Raw genomic sequence first — 17,915 nt, 5'->3', positions numbered from 1 at the left:
TTCTCCTTCTCCTTCTCCTTCTCCTTCTCCTTCTCCTTCTCCTTCTCTTTCTTGTCCATTTTTCCACCACTTACTTGTTCCTCTTAGTGGCACCTGGGGTCTCTGAGTGTCTGGAGTCATCTAGGAGCAGTCTCAGGAGTATTATGACCTGCCCATGCATTATGGTACTGGGCAGGGGTCATCTCAGCCATAATCTGCCCCCTCTCCTAGGCCCGCATGGCACTTGACTGATGGTCAGCTTATGTTAGCTCCATGTCTGGGCCCATCCAAGTGGCCCCATGTGAATGCCATTTGTCTCAGGCTTATTCCCATCTGGGTCCATGGTGTTAGGTCCCCACCCTGGGAGCCCTGCTCCCTGTCTTGTACCTCTGGTGCCAGACTGTCATCTCTGGCTCTCCTTTTTTAGGGAATATTTAGCTACTAATCATTCAGATGGTCACAGGTCAGAGCACTGAGTGTAGACATGGCCTCTCTCTTCTCTGCCAACTATTGATGCACATAGGATACAGCCTCATCACCTGTAAAACTCTAGGGGCAGGACCACTCTTATTTTCAATGATGTCTCTACACGTGTGTCTTTCTGGAGATATGTGCTTGTGAGTGTAATTACCCAAGTATGCTAAAGATATCATTGGATCCCCCAAGAGCTGTAATTACAGGGTTATGGTTCACCCAACATGGGTGCTAGGAACTTAACTTGGGACCACTGGAAGGTTGGTAAGTACTCTTAAAGTCTAAGCATTTGATGCAGCCCCCACAGTTAGTGATTCTGAAAACTACTCTTGAACCTAAGTTTAACAAATTTCCAAGCTAGATAATCTCCATTTTGTTTTTATATAGTTCTTCTTATTGATATTTGATCATAAATAAGAGTATTATGTGATAAATTTTCTGTGTAAAGAATAAGGATTTTTAAAAGGTCCAATTGTTACATCTGATTATTTTATTTTCTATATTTCCTATTTTATGCTAAATATGTCTTGGGTCAGATTTCTGCAAATCAAATACCGTATAATTTGAATATATTCAATATTATTGTGAATTTAGACCTTCTATGCCAGTGGATGTTCTTCCCACATTTCTCTGTATAGTTTCCCAACCTTTTCTCCATGATGTTTTAGTAATTTAATCACCAAATCTATTCAAAACTGAACAATATGCAAGTCTATTTTCTGTCTAAAATTTACAGTGGCGAGTTGCTAACCTCTGAGTAGAGAATTTCATGCTTATTCTTTTTCCATTTCCACAAATTCTTCAACTTTTTTGAATTGTTCAATCATTTGACTTTTCTCCTATCTCAGTGTATTCATTGTTATAACTCACTCCTCATGGATCCATTCCTCAACCATTCTTTAAACAATGTTATTCCTCCCCTAACTGCCTTGCAAATCCAGATCACTGCTACAGATTTCCTTAGTGATTGTGCGCATGTTACTAACTAGTAGCTAGAGAAATATTTAAAGGTACAGTTTGTATGTAACTCATTAGTGGTTACTGAATCACCAGTCTCCAGTCTGAGCTAGGTTTTACTTTGTGACCTATTCTGAAGTGTTAACATACATCCTAGAACTTCCTTCTTTTATGTTTTTCTAGAAATAGATACCTTATCTCGATTTTTGGTTCTTTTCTGATTGTTTTATATTTGTCTTCTTTATATTTGTCTGATATACATATCAGTGTTTCCAATACTCCTCGAAATTGAAGTTGAGGATTCCAATTTAATTACATTTATTCTAACTTATGGTCTTTTATATATATAAGTGATGTACTCATATAATTTCTATGTCCTCAAGGAAGTCTTTCATATCTCTCTGTGTTTCCATAGTTGTGTGATGAGTCATCCTTCTCTTAGTGCCAAGATCAACTTCATACGATTTAAGGTCTCAAGAGAGCATCATGTTTTATGTTTCTAGTTACTCCTTATTTGCCCTCTTGTAATGAACAATACAAATAGTCATTATGTTTTCCTTGATGTCTCTTTATCCCTAGCATTTATATTTTATAACTAAATGTTTTCTATTATGTCTTCTTCCTACTTGCCATTCTAATTTAAAAAACAAACAAAAAAGTAGAACAAAATAATCAAACTAAGAAGAAACAGAATGGGAAGAGTATGAGATTCAGAGGGAAAGGGAGGAAGATAAGAGAGGGTGATATGAATAAATATTATCACAAAACATTGTGTGTATGCATGAACTGTAAAATGCTAACCACAATATTTCATATAGTAGATCATGAGCATTTTTTCACCCAAGGAGTAAAGAAAGAAATTAAAAATAAAAAAAATGTTAAAAATGAAAAACAATACATTAAATATTATGAAATATGAAAAGAACAATTTAAGAAATAAATTTGTAGCAGTAAACACCTACTTTAAAAAGAAAAAGCAAGTATAAACCAGATATCACAGTTCAATAAATTAGAAAAAGATGAACATATGAAGCATTTATTAAAAATGTAAAACGGAATATTATAGCATATGGAAATTAAATAGATGAAAGAGGAACAATTACAAAATTGACAAACATTTAATTAGAGTAGCATGAAAAGCATCCTCAAATAATACTAAAAATAAAGAAGACAGTACGACTAACATTAAAGTAACACAAATAATATTGAGAGCTTTATGAACAATTATATGCCAATAAATGGTATAATTTAAAATAAATGATAAGTATTTGGAAATATACAACCGATAAATGCTGAGTCAAAATAAGAGAAAACTTGAAGAGAATCGTAATGAATAATATTGTCCTTCTAAGGAAAGTTCAGGAAGTACTGAGGTCACCAAATATTTACAGAACTGTCAATCTTTAAGAAACTTCAACAAAACCCTAAAGACACAACACTTCCAAACCTGTATTAAAAGGCCAGTGTTGACAAGGTACACAAGAACACTACTGAGAAAGAAAACCAATGCCAAATTTCCCTGTGAAATATGGATTTTTAAATTCTTTAATAAAACACTTGCAAATAAAAATCAACAGCACGTTAAATGAATCATTTACATTGGCCAAGTGTGACTTGTGTCAGGAATGCAAAGATGGTTTCAGTACATATGAATCAATAAATACAATAGGCTACATGAATAAAATTAAGGGGTAAAAGAATATAATCACCTCAATATGTGCAGAGAAAGGTACTAAGAAACTAAATGTCCACAGTAATAATTCTTAGTAAATTAGGTAGAGATAGAGTGTATATTGCTGTCTCAAAGATACTTGAAAAAAATTGGTCTGTAATCAGTAATTAGACAATGATGGTCACTCTCATTATTTACATGTAACATTAAATACAATATTAAAAGTCTAATTGAGAAAAAAAATAAAAGATAATCAGAAGGAAAACTTAACTGCCCCAAAGGATGTGATGTCTATTACCTATCACATGTCTATATGTCAATCATCTATCTATCTATCTATCTATCTATCTATCTATCTATCTATCATCTATCTATCTATCATCTATCTATCTATCTATCTATCTATCTATCTATCATCTATCTATCTATCTATCATCTATCATCTATCTATCTATCTATCATCTATCTATCATCTATCTATTTATCTATCTATCATCTATCTATCTATCTATCTATCATCTATCTATCATCTATCTATTTATCTATCTATCATCTATCTATTTATCTATCTATCATCTATCTATCTATCATCTATCTATCTATCTATCTATCATCTATCTATCATCTATCTATCTATCTATCTATCATCTATCTATCTATCTATCATCTATATCTATCTATCTATCTATCATCTATCTATCTATCTATCTATCTATCATCTATCTATCTATCTATCCATCATCTATCATCTATCTATCTATCTATCATCTATCTATCTATCTATCATCTATCTATCATCTATCTATTTATCTATCTATCATCTATCTATCTATCTATCTATCTATCATCTATCTATCATCTATCTATTTATCTATCTATCTATCATCTATCTATCTATCATCTATCTATCTATCATCTATCTATCTATCATCTATCTATCTATCTATCTATCATCTATCTATCTATCTATCTATCTATCTATCTATCTATCTATCATCTATCTATCCATGCATTACCATAACTGTCTATTTTTCTGTCATCTAGTTTTCTATCTCTAAAGGCTCCATCAAAAATCTACTAGAACTTCTAAATCCTTAGTAAAATAATAGTTTAGAATTCAGTTTAAAATAAGCAGCACTCCTAAACACTTCACACAAACTATCTGAAAAAGAAACCCAAAACAGTCATATTTATGAATAGTTATTAAATGTAAATCTAGGAATAAGTGTAATCCTTGATCTCTGTGTTAGTGTTCTATTGCTGTGAAAAGACACCATGTCCAAGGCAACTGTAATCAGAGAAAACACCTAATTGAGGACTTGCTTAGAGTTTCAGAGGTTTTAGTTTCAGAGTTTTAAACCTATTTTCATCATGGCAGGAACCAAGGCAACATGCAGGCAGACATGAAGCTGGAAAAGAAGCTGAGAGTTCTACATCTAGATCTGAAGGCAGCAGGAAGAAATAAAGCCACTGTGCTCGCCTTGGGCTTCTGAAACCTCAAAACCCACATCCAATAGCCCACTTAAGACCACACCTACTCAAACAAGGGTATACTTCCTAATCCCTCCCAAATAGTGACACTCCCTGATGAATAAAAATTCAAACATGTAAACCTATTAGGGCCATTCATATTCAAACTACTACATTCCACTCCCTGAGGCTTGTAGCTATATCACAATGCAAATATGTATTTTGTCCAAGTTCAAAAGTTCTATAATCTATTTATAGCATCAATACTGTTCAAAATCTAAAGTTCAAAATCTCTTCTGAGACTCAAGTCAATCTCTTAACTCTAACCCCCTGGAAACATCAAAATAAAGAAGCAAATCACATACTTCTAACCTACAATAAAACAGAATATATATTACCATTGCAAAAGGGAGGGAAGAGAGCATAGTAAGAAAATACAGGATCAAAATACTAGACTTACACCTATCTAACTCCAAATTCCATACCTTCATGTCTGATATCAAAGTGCTCTTCAGATCTTCAGCTCCATTCAGCTTTGTTGACTACAACACATTTGGGCTTGTTCCATGCCCTGTTAGCAGCTCTTTACATCTATTCCTTGTTGCTGGACTTCTGTGAAGGAACAATCCTGACAAGCTTGGCTTCAGCATCTTTTTGTTTTAACCTGAGAAGGAAGATTTTATAACTTGCTTCTTGTATTCTTAGCTATCAAGGCCAGAATCATATTGTTAAAGCCGCCAGTTTCTGTGGCTCACTGAGGCTGGACCTTAGCCTCTTTGTTCAGTTATATTTGCCTCAACTCTGTTGCGAATGGTTTTCTTCACTTCTTAAACTTTTCTTTAGTTGCTTTGCATAAGTTAGAAACTTAGCTGGGTGGGGTCTGACTCTAGGTCACCACTTCCTTTATTCCTTTTAGCTTCAAGCTCTTCTTTAAACCTTTTATCTCCTCAAGCACTGAGCTTAGCTCCATTATACTTTCTGGTCCTCTTTTTTCTTCTCAAACTGTACATTTTGTATTTTAGTTTGTTTAGCATGCTCCTTTTCATTAAATATCTGCATAAGAGTGACCATTAGTAACCAAGCACCATAGTAGATACTAGACTGTCTTGAAATCTCCTCTGCCAATGATATTAATTTATAACTCATTAAATTAGCTATAGGCAATTTATTTTTAGGTAAGGGCAGAAAGCAGCATTCTCCACTGAAATATCATAAGAATGGTCTCTAGGTCACTTACTAATTTCTTCTCCTGTAAAACCTCTTGAGTCAGGCTGTCATACTACACATTGCTCTCAGCACCGGTCTTCCATGCCTCTATTAGTATGGCCCTTTAAGACCCTCTTAAAGCATTTAACTGATTTCCCATTTGCAAGTCCCAAAGTCCACATTTGGACAATAAGCAGCATTGTCAGGACTATCAGAGCAATACCCCATTCCTGCTACCAACTTCTGACTTAATCAATGTTTTATTGCTTTGAAGAGACACAATGACAAAGGCAACTATAATAAAAGAAAACATTTAATTGAGTGCTTGCTTATAGTTTGAGAGATTTAGTCCATTGTCATTAAAATGAGAAGTGTGGAGCCATGCACACAGATATGCTGCTGCAGAAGTAGCAAAGTGTTATTGGATTTATAAAACATCCATCAAGAAAATAAACTGAAAATAAAAGAAGTCCATAATCTTTCTTTTTGTTAATAGAAAATGTGGAAATCCTATTGCCTGTGGAACGACTCAGATAGAGGAGTTGGGAAAGACAAGGATAAATAGCTGGATTTTATTCTAGTGAGTGCTTCAGCAAGCATTCTTCAGAGAATAGAAAGAACAGGCTGCTAGAGATTTATTACAAGGACTTGAGTCACCCCAACATGACAATTAGGAAAACATAGAGGCCTTGGGTTAAAAGTCGCCAGTGCCCAGACTAAAGCAAAGCCCATGTTTCAGTTGGAGTCTAAAGGTCAAAATGGTTGTTGTCCCAGTCTGTGCAAGCTGCAGGATTTCCCTCTTACTCTGGTGCTGTTTGCATTTGTACTTATTGGGCACTGGCTAGATGAAACCCTCATCTAATGGGGTAGACATTTTCTATTCTGTCTGATACTTCAAACTTGTCAAGTTGATACATAAAAGCAGCCATCACAGAAAGGATTTGTGATATGAGGTTTCTCCTGGGAAAGAGCCTGGAAGCTTCTCTTTCCAAGACAAAGGAAGCACTCTGGAATGATTTGTGACAGAGAGGAGTATAATACTATGATCTCATAGTGATAGAAGTAGAGGAGTTAGGGACCTTGAGAAAAGGATTTACTTGGACAAATAACATCTCCTTTTTAAAAACATGATAGTCATAGAAAGAGATTGGTATGACATGTTAATTGAACTTACAGAAAAATGTATAAGAGTCAAATGGCTTGTAACTCTTCCAGGACTAACTGAGAATGACAGACTATAGTAGTGCCTACACAATTTTCCAACTCCTGCCTCTTTTAGCCTTTTTTCTTGCTGACAGCTTACATTTATGATGATAATTTCTCTGAATGCAGATAGAGTTTTAAAATTAATTTTCGTAATTAGTGTCTATAAGGTGATTGGTATGATGGATAGATGAATGGATGGATGGATAGATGGAAGTTAATATGTAAATGAAAAGTCTGATCCATATACTGACAATCTCATCTTGCAGATAGACCAGACATTTCCAGTCAATCTTCACCACTGGTATAGAAAATTGTATAGTATTTACTAGAATAAATACTGGTAAATATAGATCAATATAGGTTATATTGAACATTTTTCTTCCAAATATGAAAATATTTGTTATGAAATATTTATACGTAGGCTTGCTGTAGTCCTAGAATGCTGATAAATTGGGTAACTTTTAAAAATTAAATTTATGTACTTTTGAACACTCAGTAAGTAGAAAAAGTCAGTGCATTTTGTGTTAGGATGCAGTAGTAAACAAAGCATGCATGGTCTCAACTTCACAGAATTTCATGTCTTATGGAAGATTTGGAATATTTCAAATGAAGGTAAACTATATTGTGGCAACAGATGGGATTGTGTTTGAGGGATGGAGATGCTCATTATCATGATTTGACAGTTATATGTTAAATATTTGTATGGAGTTACCACAGTGTGCTCCATACAAGTGTTCAGATACTAATTTTTCCTTAAAATGAAAGTAAAGACATTGTTATAAGCCACCGGAGGGCCTTAGGAAACGCCTCTCACGGAGAAGCAGTAAGTAATGCTCAGAAACAAGTAGGACATTTGCTGACAGTGAGGAACACTGGAGTGGAAGGGGGGTCACTAAAAGGTTTGCAGTAAGGTGAGACACATGGGTGGATCTCTAGAGGAAGTATAAGGAATCTTGTGCGACCAAAGCACTTACTATGGGGAGATAACTAGAAATGAGGAAATGAGGTATAAAGCCTTTTAGGCTATGTTCAGAGTTTGCTGTCTTATGTATGAGAAGTAGCCTTGAAAGCCTTTTAGCTAAAAGGGTAGATGATGAGGACACTGGGGTATTTATAATGTGAAAGACGTGCTAAAGCTGAGGCAGCAAGCTTTAATCACCATCCCCCAACCCAATCCAGAAAAAGTAAAACTGATATTCAACACTGGCTTCACTACTAACCTGTTTTGATAGCTCTGGCAATGTGTTCACTTTTTGGAAGCAGTGAAAATCAAGAATCAACCTCATATTTCTTTTGTACTTTTTCAGTGGTATTTATTGATACAAAATCTATATTCTTATTTGCAGAACTACATGGAGTGTGCTAAAAACTTATACAATGCTAAAGTGGAAAGAGTTGACTTCACAAATGATGTACAAGAAACCAGATTTAAAATTAATAAATGGATTGAAAATGAGACACATGGCAAGTGAAATATGTTTATGTTTTACAGTGTTTGTGAGTTATATGTAAATAATAAGATCAGGTTACTTGAAACGTGGAAAGTTTTATTCATATAAAAAAATAGTCCCTCCTAATCTAAAGTAATGATTGTTGTTGTCTTAGACTATTTGTTTGATTGATTTCAGCATTTTAAGAATACTTGTTATCAAAATAACATATTTGGCAAAGGTAGCACTTTCAGAAAAATTGCAACACTTCATGATATTTTTACAACTGAAATCTGAATTCTAGACAAAGTTTTCCTCTAACACAGGACACAGAAACCTATTAATCTTTTGTGTTGCTAATCAAATGATTCTAAAGCTGTCATTTATTTATTTATTTATTTATTTATTTATTTATTTACTTATGGTGGGTTCTGATTTGAACTATGGATATTACTCATGTATGTGTGTTTTGCTTCAGCTCAGAACTATGAGCCACGTGATTTATACTCCATTTATACACATTCTCCTGAGAATAAGAATATAATTTCTCCATTTCCTTTGCTCATTTATCATTACTTCATTACTGTGCCTTGGCTTACTCATCATTAAAAATCTCAAATATAATTTGTATATTACTAATGAAGAAAAAGAAATGACGTATCTTGGTTTTGGAAAACGAAATGGCATTCTATAAATCATTACATAGTTAGGGCATTTGATTTCCCCTCCCATTTGAAACTTTCATGGATACAATTTAAGCTTCAAGAATAAGTGATGTAACTAACAAAGGTCTTGTTAATGTGCAGTGGGAGGAATAAGCCTTTTTGACGGAATGGAATGCAATTCTACTTGGAGTTGCACAATTTCAATGTGGTTTGGCCAGCGCTATGAAAGGGCTTTGGGAACGTCTTCCTCAATAAGAATCAAGTTGCCGTAGCCTTTTGTTTCTTTAGTGATATTTGCATTTATTTTTTACTTTTAGAATTTTTTTTTATCTCTTACACATGACTAGGTCTAATTTTGTGTTTAAAACTAAATCATAAGTAGATATATTGGCTTATCGGTCTAGGTAAGATGACCAAACACCTCAATCTTAGACAAATGTTGATCTTATCACTTTCACAGATCAACAGTTGATTGGTTATTAATAATGATTGATTATTTCTGGGAAGCACTGAGTTGTTTCAATTTATTACATAGTTGTGACTTCTGACAACTTTTCATTTCCTGTGCAACTGCTGTGGCAGTGTTCCAGGAAGACCACCCACCAGGACTTCTCTACCGTTGGCTGGTGGCTTACGTCCTGCTTTGATTGTCAGTGCTTTGTTGTTCTGAAAATGACATTTCTGAAATCTCATGGTTATTTTTTGGGTCACCTGAAAGTTTTCTGTAAGCAGCAGTCTGAACAGGGGATCTCCGTGGGTTTTACTTCTCTTGTGCAGGATTTTTATCACAACCAAAGTAGACTTCTGTAAGTTTATTATAAGTTACAGGACACTTCTCAAATGGCTCCATCTTATTTGATGTTTGTGTGGCCATATTCTTTCAGTATACTTATCAGTCACCTTTGGTGATATATAAGTTTCAGGGGTTTTTTTTTTTGTTTGTTTTTTTTGTTTTTTTTTTTTTTCTGGAAACACAATTTCCTGGACTTTGCTTGAGTGCCTTCTGTGAGACTTGATTTCCTCATCATGGGAATCTTACATCTTCATTATGTCATCTCACAACTGTATGATGTTGTGTTACCGGCTGAGTCTGGTATAGCAAGTTAACATCTCTGTGGCTTCCACGGACACAGTGATGGTTACACTTGCTCTCTTGTTGAGTGACTATATCGGTTATTTAATGTCCCTGTGCTTCAGTTCTCTTAACAGGAAACCAAAACAATGGCAGCACAGATTTTGTAAAGGCTTCATGAGGGTTAAATCAAATACCATCCTTAAAGTGTTTAAAAAATACCAGGCGTATTTACTACTAAAATTCTATTACTAACCTCTTAATTATTTGTATAATAATGATATTAAGAAAAAACCATGTCCATTAACAGGCTGTGAATGAATTTAGTAAATGTTTCACTATAAATGAGCCTTGTTCCATTCAACTTATTTTTAAAAGGCAAAATCAAGAAGGTGTTGGGCGACAGCAGCCTCAGTTCCTCAGCTGTCATGGTGCTGGTGAATGCTGTTTACTTCAAAGGCAAATGGAAATCGGCCTTCACCAAGAGTGAGACCCTCAGTTGCCGTTTTAGGTCTCCCACAGTACGTACATACACATTAAGGACCCACCCCCAATTATTCCTTGGTGAGAACTGTGGTCTTTGCACAAATTTCATCTGTATTGCCAAATGTGGTAAGATCCCTTTCTAGCTTTGTAGAACTGACATTATTGTCAGTTCCATCCACTTGTCACACTATTTGGGTTGCCTCACAATAAATACACAGCATACAGCCTCCTGTCTCCTGGATTGTCTTGGGATTCTATTGACGCTTTTCAAAAGTATTATGGCTTTCTTTTTAAAACTCATGGTACTGGCCACATCCCCATACAAGATAGCTTTGTAATTGTGTGGGCTATGCAGTCTTGCATGCAGATTTCACAGTTGGTGCTGTTAATGTACAAGGTAGTGAAAGGAGGGGGATAGTAGAACACATGTAGTAAAAGTAACAAACAAACAAGACAGTGAAATACCTTTGTAAGACATGTGACTCTTGCACTGCATCAATGGCACTGTGTGGTTGAGCCATCACACTCCCCACTCGGGATAAGCACACTCTTACTTCAATCGATGGGTCTTTGTATAATTTGTTGTTTTCCGTATGTTCTTTTGAAGCCCAAAAGAAGAATTTTATTAGACGGAAAGAGCCCTTAGGATCAAGAAAAGAGAACTTATTGTCCTCCTGTGTTGAAATTTTGTCCTATAAAGGGATATTACAGAATTGTTGACAAGTTTGTCTATTTTAATTTCAAAAGGAAAAAGAACTTGTTACATCTGTATGATATTTCTAAATTTATGAAAGGTATCTTCAAGATAAGAATTAGATTTTTTTCTCATATTAAAACAGAGGTAACCTGCCACTTTATGGGCATTTTTAATTTCCCTAACACTTTACTCTTAAATTACATGATTCTGTTGCTCTAGTGTATACTTTGGTCTTAATGTGAGAAGAAACCTACAGAATTATGTATTGCCATTTGGTATAGAATATTTCTAATTAATTTAATTTTTATCAATTTATATTAATTAATTTTTATTATTACTTATAGAAAATTTCAGCTAATGCACTCAGTACCAGGCAATCTTTCACCTAATAACTCTATATTAACCCACAGAATCCCCTCCATTCCATGCAGTGAGGGATTCCATTCCATTCATCATATATTGATTATATCTGTCATGTAGATGAGGGTCTGGAGGCAGAAATGTGAGGTACTTTACCCGAAGTTACCTAGCAGAAATGTTGCTACTAAAGGATTAATTTAATTAAGATGAAGGCATCTTACAACCGACACTTGAAACATATATATCAGCAAATCTCCCAAGTCTACTAACCAAATTCATGTTTTTACATGTACTTGGTCAATGAGTAAGACGATATAGGCTTGTAAACACCTCTTTGTGATCTTGACTTCCAGTGTCCTGGGAAAGCAGTTAATATGATGCATCAAGAACGGAGGTTCAACTTGTCTACAATTGAGGAGCCACCAATGCAGGTGCTTGAGCTCCAATATCACGGTGACATGAGCATGTTCATCATGCTGCCCGAGGATGACCTATCCAAAGTAAGTTGCAGTTACCCTACAATAGACTATTATGTACAGAATACTCTCTGTTGTTTATTTTTTCGTGTGTGTGTGCACATGTGTGTGTGTGTATGTTTGCATGTGCACATGTGTGTTACATAGTAATGAAACTGACACCATAAAAGGCTCGAATTAAGGAGAAAAAGGGAAATTCAGAATAAGAAGCTATAGATTACCTACTAACTACATTATTCATACACAGAAATTTCATATGAACATTGGACTATGTAAGTTCAGATCCTTTATAAAATATAAGTTTCGTGTATTTGAAAAGTATTTTTAAAATTTCAGAACATCTTAGTTTAAGAGATATCCACATATAGGATTTTAACTGAGTGTGAAAAAAAACCTTCCCATTAGAAACTAAAATTATTTGTGAATTGTTTCAAGCAGCTATGATGTACATCTAAGATTGCTTGTTTTGCACCTCGAGTTTATATCACTTCACTCTCTGAGCTTCTTTTTCTCAAGTGTTGGATCAGAGAGTTGTGAATCTATGCTTCCCTATGAGAGTGATTATTATACTGGAAGAGGTCTGTCATTCCTCTCCCCAGAGATGGGATTCTGGGTCTTTACCTCAGGCTACCTAGGTTTATTTATCATTTATTATTTTATATTTAAATTTTTACTTTATGTTTATGGGTATTTGCATGATTGCATATCTGTATCACATGTGTGGCTGGTAAGAAGCTCGCCTTTGTGTAAGAAGGCATCAGATTCCCTAAAACTGAAAGTATAGACAGTTGTAAGCCATGGATGAGTGATGAGAGTCAAACTTCTGAGACAACTCTCCAGCCTTCCACTGGTTTACTTTTCAAGCTCTATAAACATTTAGACTTTATGTGTCTTTCATGATGAGTCAGTGATTAGAAAGCACTGGTTTAAATGACCACTAAGCTCTGTTTTCTTTTGATGATTCCTCATTTCCATATTCTTTTTATGTATCTACTGCTACTTTACTATAGTATCTTTAAAATACTTCACAGAACTAATAAGCCCAATTCTATTCTAAATGATATTTATTTTTATACATTTTAACCATTTCTTTTAAGTTTAGAAAGTAGAGTATAATTACGCCATTTTTCCCTAACCTTTCCACCATCCAAATGGTCCCACATACCTCTCCTTGTTCTGGTTGCCTACCTATTATTCTACTTTCTCTGTATTTTACAATATGCATAAAGATCAGACATGTCAATTAGTACACACAAACAATGGCTTGTCATAGCTTCATGAGTTAAACAAGCAACTTGTTTAAAATATACCTGACTTATTCTTTCATTCATGTTCTCTTTGTGATTTCCTCCAGATCTATTTCATGCACTTCTATAGAAAAACCCAGAAGGGTGTCACTACAGAACACCCCTCTCATTATTATTCTCATTATTGTAGTTCTCATTTCACTCTTCCCCTAACTATATTTCCAAACTTTTAAATCTCTATAGATTGAAAGCAAGCTGAGTTTCCAGAATCTAATGGACTGGAGCAATAGAAGGAAAATGAAATCTCAGTATGTGGACGTGTTTCTCCCCCAGTTCAAGATAGAGAAGGATTACGAAATGAGGCGTCACTTGAAATCCCTAGGCTTGCAAGACATCTTTGATGAATCCAGTGCAGATCTCTCCGGAATTGCCTCTGGAGGTCGTCTCTACGTATCGAAGCTAATGCACAAGTCATTCATAGAGGTGTCAGAGGAGGGCACTGAGGCCACTGCTGCCACGGAAAATAACATTGTTGAAAAGCAGCTTCCTGAATCCACAGTATTCAAAGTTGACCGCCCCTTTATGTTTGTCATCAGGAAGAGTGACATCATCTTATTTACTGGCAAAGTCTCTTGTCCTTGAAATTCTATTTGGTTTCCTATACAGTAACAGGTATCAAGAAGCATCATAAGTGAATAGAATTGTAATTGGAAGTACACGGGTTTGCTTTGATTTGTTTCAGTTCATTGATGGTCAGCAAATGATACTGGTGACTTAACCCTTCAGTACCTGGTTGATAGTCTCAATCCTTGCGCTCATCCTTACTACTCCCTTACACTTCCCTTTGTCTAATATTACTGGCTTTCTATCCGTGATCTGCTCTACCATTCTTTCTGAAGGCCCATATGGAGACGTGGATTCTGATCCATTCACAAAGAGACTTCAGGGGCTGCCTGTAGAAACTTTTACATTTGAATTTCTGAGTTTTCAGAGACATTCCTGTTTCATGATACAACGATCTAAAAAGTAAGCCCATTGGTTTCTCAGAAATCAGAATGAAGGCAAACTCATCCTTGACAACAAAAAAAAAAGGTTGAATTTCCTTTAGTGCATTTGACTTCCCAATCACTTTATAATCAAAAATAGAGGGACTCAAAAATACAGAATTAAGATTGATAAGCAATCAAAGTGTTTCATTAATAACTTCAAATTTATAGCCTTTGGCATTTCTGGGTAATACTTAATATGTACATAATTTTCAAATATTAAGTACTTTTTAAATGTTGGCAGTTGTTATTTACAGAATATTATTCCATATTCTTTTGAGATTATGAGTGTTCCCCATGTTTCTCATAATAAAGATGTATAACACCTGCACAGTGTGACTGCTCACCTCTTAGCAATTTTTAGTATACCAGCTCTTTATTTTTTAGATCATGGAAAGAAGCAGTGAAGAAGGAAAAGAATGCTTTTGTAGCACACGCTTGATCTGGCTCAATCATGCTTATCTATGACATATAATATTACTTTTGCATGCACACTAATGGATGAGATAATTATGAGTATAAGAATATGAAGTTAAGAATGAGAGACAAGGATAGACCTAAGTCGGCTCCCTATGGTTTCCCTCCTCTCTTCCTCTATTCCATCTGGTCTCTCTGATCAGTTGCCACTCTTTTTTTTTTTTTTTGAAACTCACCTGTTCTCAGCCCTTCTTGTTACTAAAAACTTTGTAGGTATCACAGTGGGTGATGCAGACCCTGGTAGGTTATGTGTTTTGTACCCTGCTTCTTCCATCATTTTAGTTGTCCTATACTCATGGCTGCTTGCCAAGGATAAGTCCTTCCCCCAAGACTGTCTCCCTTCTTTAGGATATTGCTTGATCCCTACTCCACTTACTACCAGAGACCTTGGACCCACCACACATTGCAGAGACCCAAGCAGGCTACTTTTAATTTCTTTCCCTCCTCCTGCAAATCCACTGCTTGAACTTCATCCAAACTCCAGTATATGCCCAGGTTCCATTCCCCCTGTTCATGTCTAGTCCCGAGTCCTGGCCCAATTGAAACCTCTTCAATCTCTAGATCTAGCCTGAACTGAACACCCTGTGCACCACCCCAGTATGATCAATCCTTCCTGAGCCATCCCAACACCCAGTTTTCCCATCAAATATTCTGTAGGTCACAACAATCAGGTCTGAGACCATCAGGCTCTAGCAAACTTGCAATATATCCAACCTTCAGGCATAGCCAAAGGTTATACACCTGTACATGGTTCTTGCCTGATGAGTTCTAGGAACTCAATATTCTGCACCGTATCTAATTTTCAAGCCTTGCCTTGAGTGTACAACCTGAATGATCATCTAAGAAGATATACCAAAATCCACAAGAATATTTCTAGAGATGATCAACAAATCATCAAATTGGAAGGACAAAAAATCAATAGCCTTTCTATATACATCAAATAAACATGTTGATTAAAAGATCATGAGAATACTTCCATTTACAGTAAAACATGTACATGCATATGAGATGCACACACACACACACAGACACACACACACACACAAACACCTAACCAAAGTAGTGAAATACACCCAAAATAAAACTTTAAATTTTTGAAGAAAGAGGTAAAGGAAAATTCTTGGAAATGGAAAGAATCCTCATGCTTATGTATAATTAATAGTGTAAAAATGACAATTTACCAAGAAGCTATTTACAGATTAAGTGCAATTGCAATAAATCTCTCCACAATATTTTTCACAGAAATAGAAAAAACTTATCAAATGCATATAGGACCACAAACGACCAGGTATATCCAAAGCAATCTCTAAGCTCAAAGAACAAAGATGTAGGAAATACTGTTCCAGATTTCAAAGTATATTACAGAGCTCTAGTAATAAAAACAGAATAGTATTGGAATAAAAATAGACATGTAGACAAATGGAACAGAAGACCTGAACATAAGTGCACATAGCTATAGCCATCTATTATTTGATGAAACTGCTAAGCACATACATTGGAGAAACAGTATCTTCATCAATGGTGCTAGGAAAACTGGATTTCCACATATAGAAGAATGTAATTAGAATAGTATCCATCACCATGCACAAAAATCAACCCCAAGAGATCAAAGACTTCAATGTAAAACCTGGAACACTGAAATAGGTGGAAGAAAACATAGGCAGTGTCCTAGCTGATATAGGCATAATGAAGACTTCCTCAATAGGATCACTTTCTCTTAGGAACTAATTCCAAAAATTTAATAAAAACGGACTTCATAAAACTAAAAAGTTTCTGAACAGATAAGGGAACAACCAACTGAGTGAAAAGGCAGCCCACTGAGTGAGAAAGAAACTTTTTCAGTTGCAAACCTAATAGAGAGAGGTTTAGCATCTAGAATATATGAATATATGATTTCCAGGAAATCATACAGCCAAGATAACAAATGACCCAAATAAAAGTGGGATATAAATCTAAATAGTGGAGCTGAAAAATAAAAATAGAAATATCTAAGAAATGTCTCACAACCTGATCCAAACACAATGGCCCTCTTGGGATAATCAGGGTTCATTATTGAATGGTATAAACAAATCCTAGGTTCTTTCTGTTGGTTTCCATGCTGCAAGCAGCTACATCTGAGTCCGGATCACCTCTGTATCCATGTCTCTGAGTAATGTGTCACTATATGCATCCCCTGTGGAAGCAGTCTTCAGTTTGGATCTGATTTGGAAAAGAAGCATGGCCACAGGACAAATATTTAGAATATTTTTAGGGATTATGCTGGTTTAGTAAAGTGAGAATCAGTTTTAAGAATATCAAGAGATGCACAGATATAAAAATCTCTTAAATCCCATACATCTTTAAATATGATAGTTTCTGTAAGCAACCGCAGTTAAACAGAAACACACACAAAGAAAGAGAAAACAATAAAAAGAGAAAAGACAAAGGAAAAGAAAAAGCATAAAAGAATGCAAAAGAAATAGAAGTATAAAGCAGAATGATTGCAAAGAAGAAAACAGTTGAAGAGGGTCAGTCAGAGAGGGACAAGAGAGGACTATGGGGGTTGAATATTACCAAAATAGATCATACACAGAAAGTCAGAATGAAATCCAGTATTTATAATCAGTACATTAATAAACCATTTGAAAATTATTAAAATGCATAAATTAGGGTATTATAAGTGAAAGTCACCAACTGGAATCAGAAGAGAATCAGATTCAAAAGCTAGAGACCATGAGATGAATACTAGTTCTAGGGGTATGGATATGCTCTGCTTTGTGCCATTAGAATTCTCAGATCACTCTCTGCCTGCCTTCACAAGGAGGCCTTCTGTGACCCTAGAATAGATAAAGAAAATGTGGTACATCTACACAATGGAAGACTACTCAGATATTAAAAACAAGGATTTCATTACATTTGCAGGCAACTGAATGGGACTAAGAAATACCATCCTGAATGAGGTACTCCAAATTCAGAAAGACACACAGGGTATGTACTCACTTATAAGTAGATGTTA

At 35.2% G+C, this 17,915-nt stretch overlaps 1 protein-coding gene and 1 non-coding gene across 3 annotated transcripts in view; one reads left to right on the top strand and one right to left on the bottom strand.

Moving 5' to 3' along the window:
• Serpinb7 (serpin family B member 7) overlaps window positions 1-14,039 on the top strand; it is a 25,443-nt gene extending 11,404 nt beyond the window's left edge. For both annotated transcript variants that reach the window (XM_028775660.1, XM_028775659.1), the window contains 4 exons: window positions 8,311-8,428; window positions 10,510-10,652; window positions 12,028-12,174; window positions 13,641-14,039. In XM_028775660.1, coding sequence (XP_028631493.1) covers window positions 8,311-8,428; window positions 10,510-10,652; window positions 12,028-12,174; window positions 13,641-14,039 — 807 coding nt within the window. The remainder of the gene's footprint in view (window positions 1-8,310; window positions 8,429-10,509; window positions 10,653-12,027; window positions 12,175-13,640) is intronic.
• On the bottom strand, window positions 409-539 carry LOC114627754. The gene has a single exon (XR_003712398.1). It is a non-coding gene; the product is annotated as a small nucleolar RNA SNORA17 (small nucleolar RNA).
• Window positions 14,040-17,915: the final 3,876 nt, after the last annotated feature.

Source organism: Grammomys surdaster, unplaced genomic scaffold (assembly GCF_004785775.1).
Source record: "Grammomys surdaster isolate TR1022 unplaced genomic scaffold, NIH_TR_1.0 257, whole genome shotgun sequence".
In the NCBI taxonomy this organism is placed as follows: domain Eukaryota; kingdom Metazoa; phylum Chordata; class Mammalia; order Rodentia; family Muridae; genus Grammomys; species Grammomys surdaster.
This window is presented reverse-complemented; position numbering and strand designations above follow the sequence as displayed.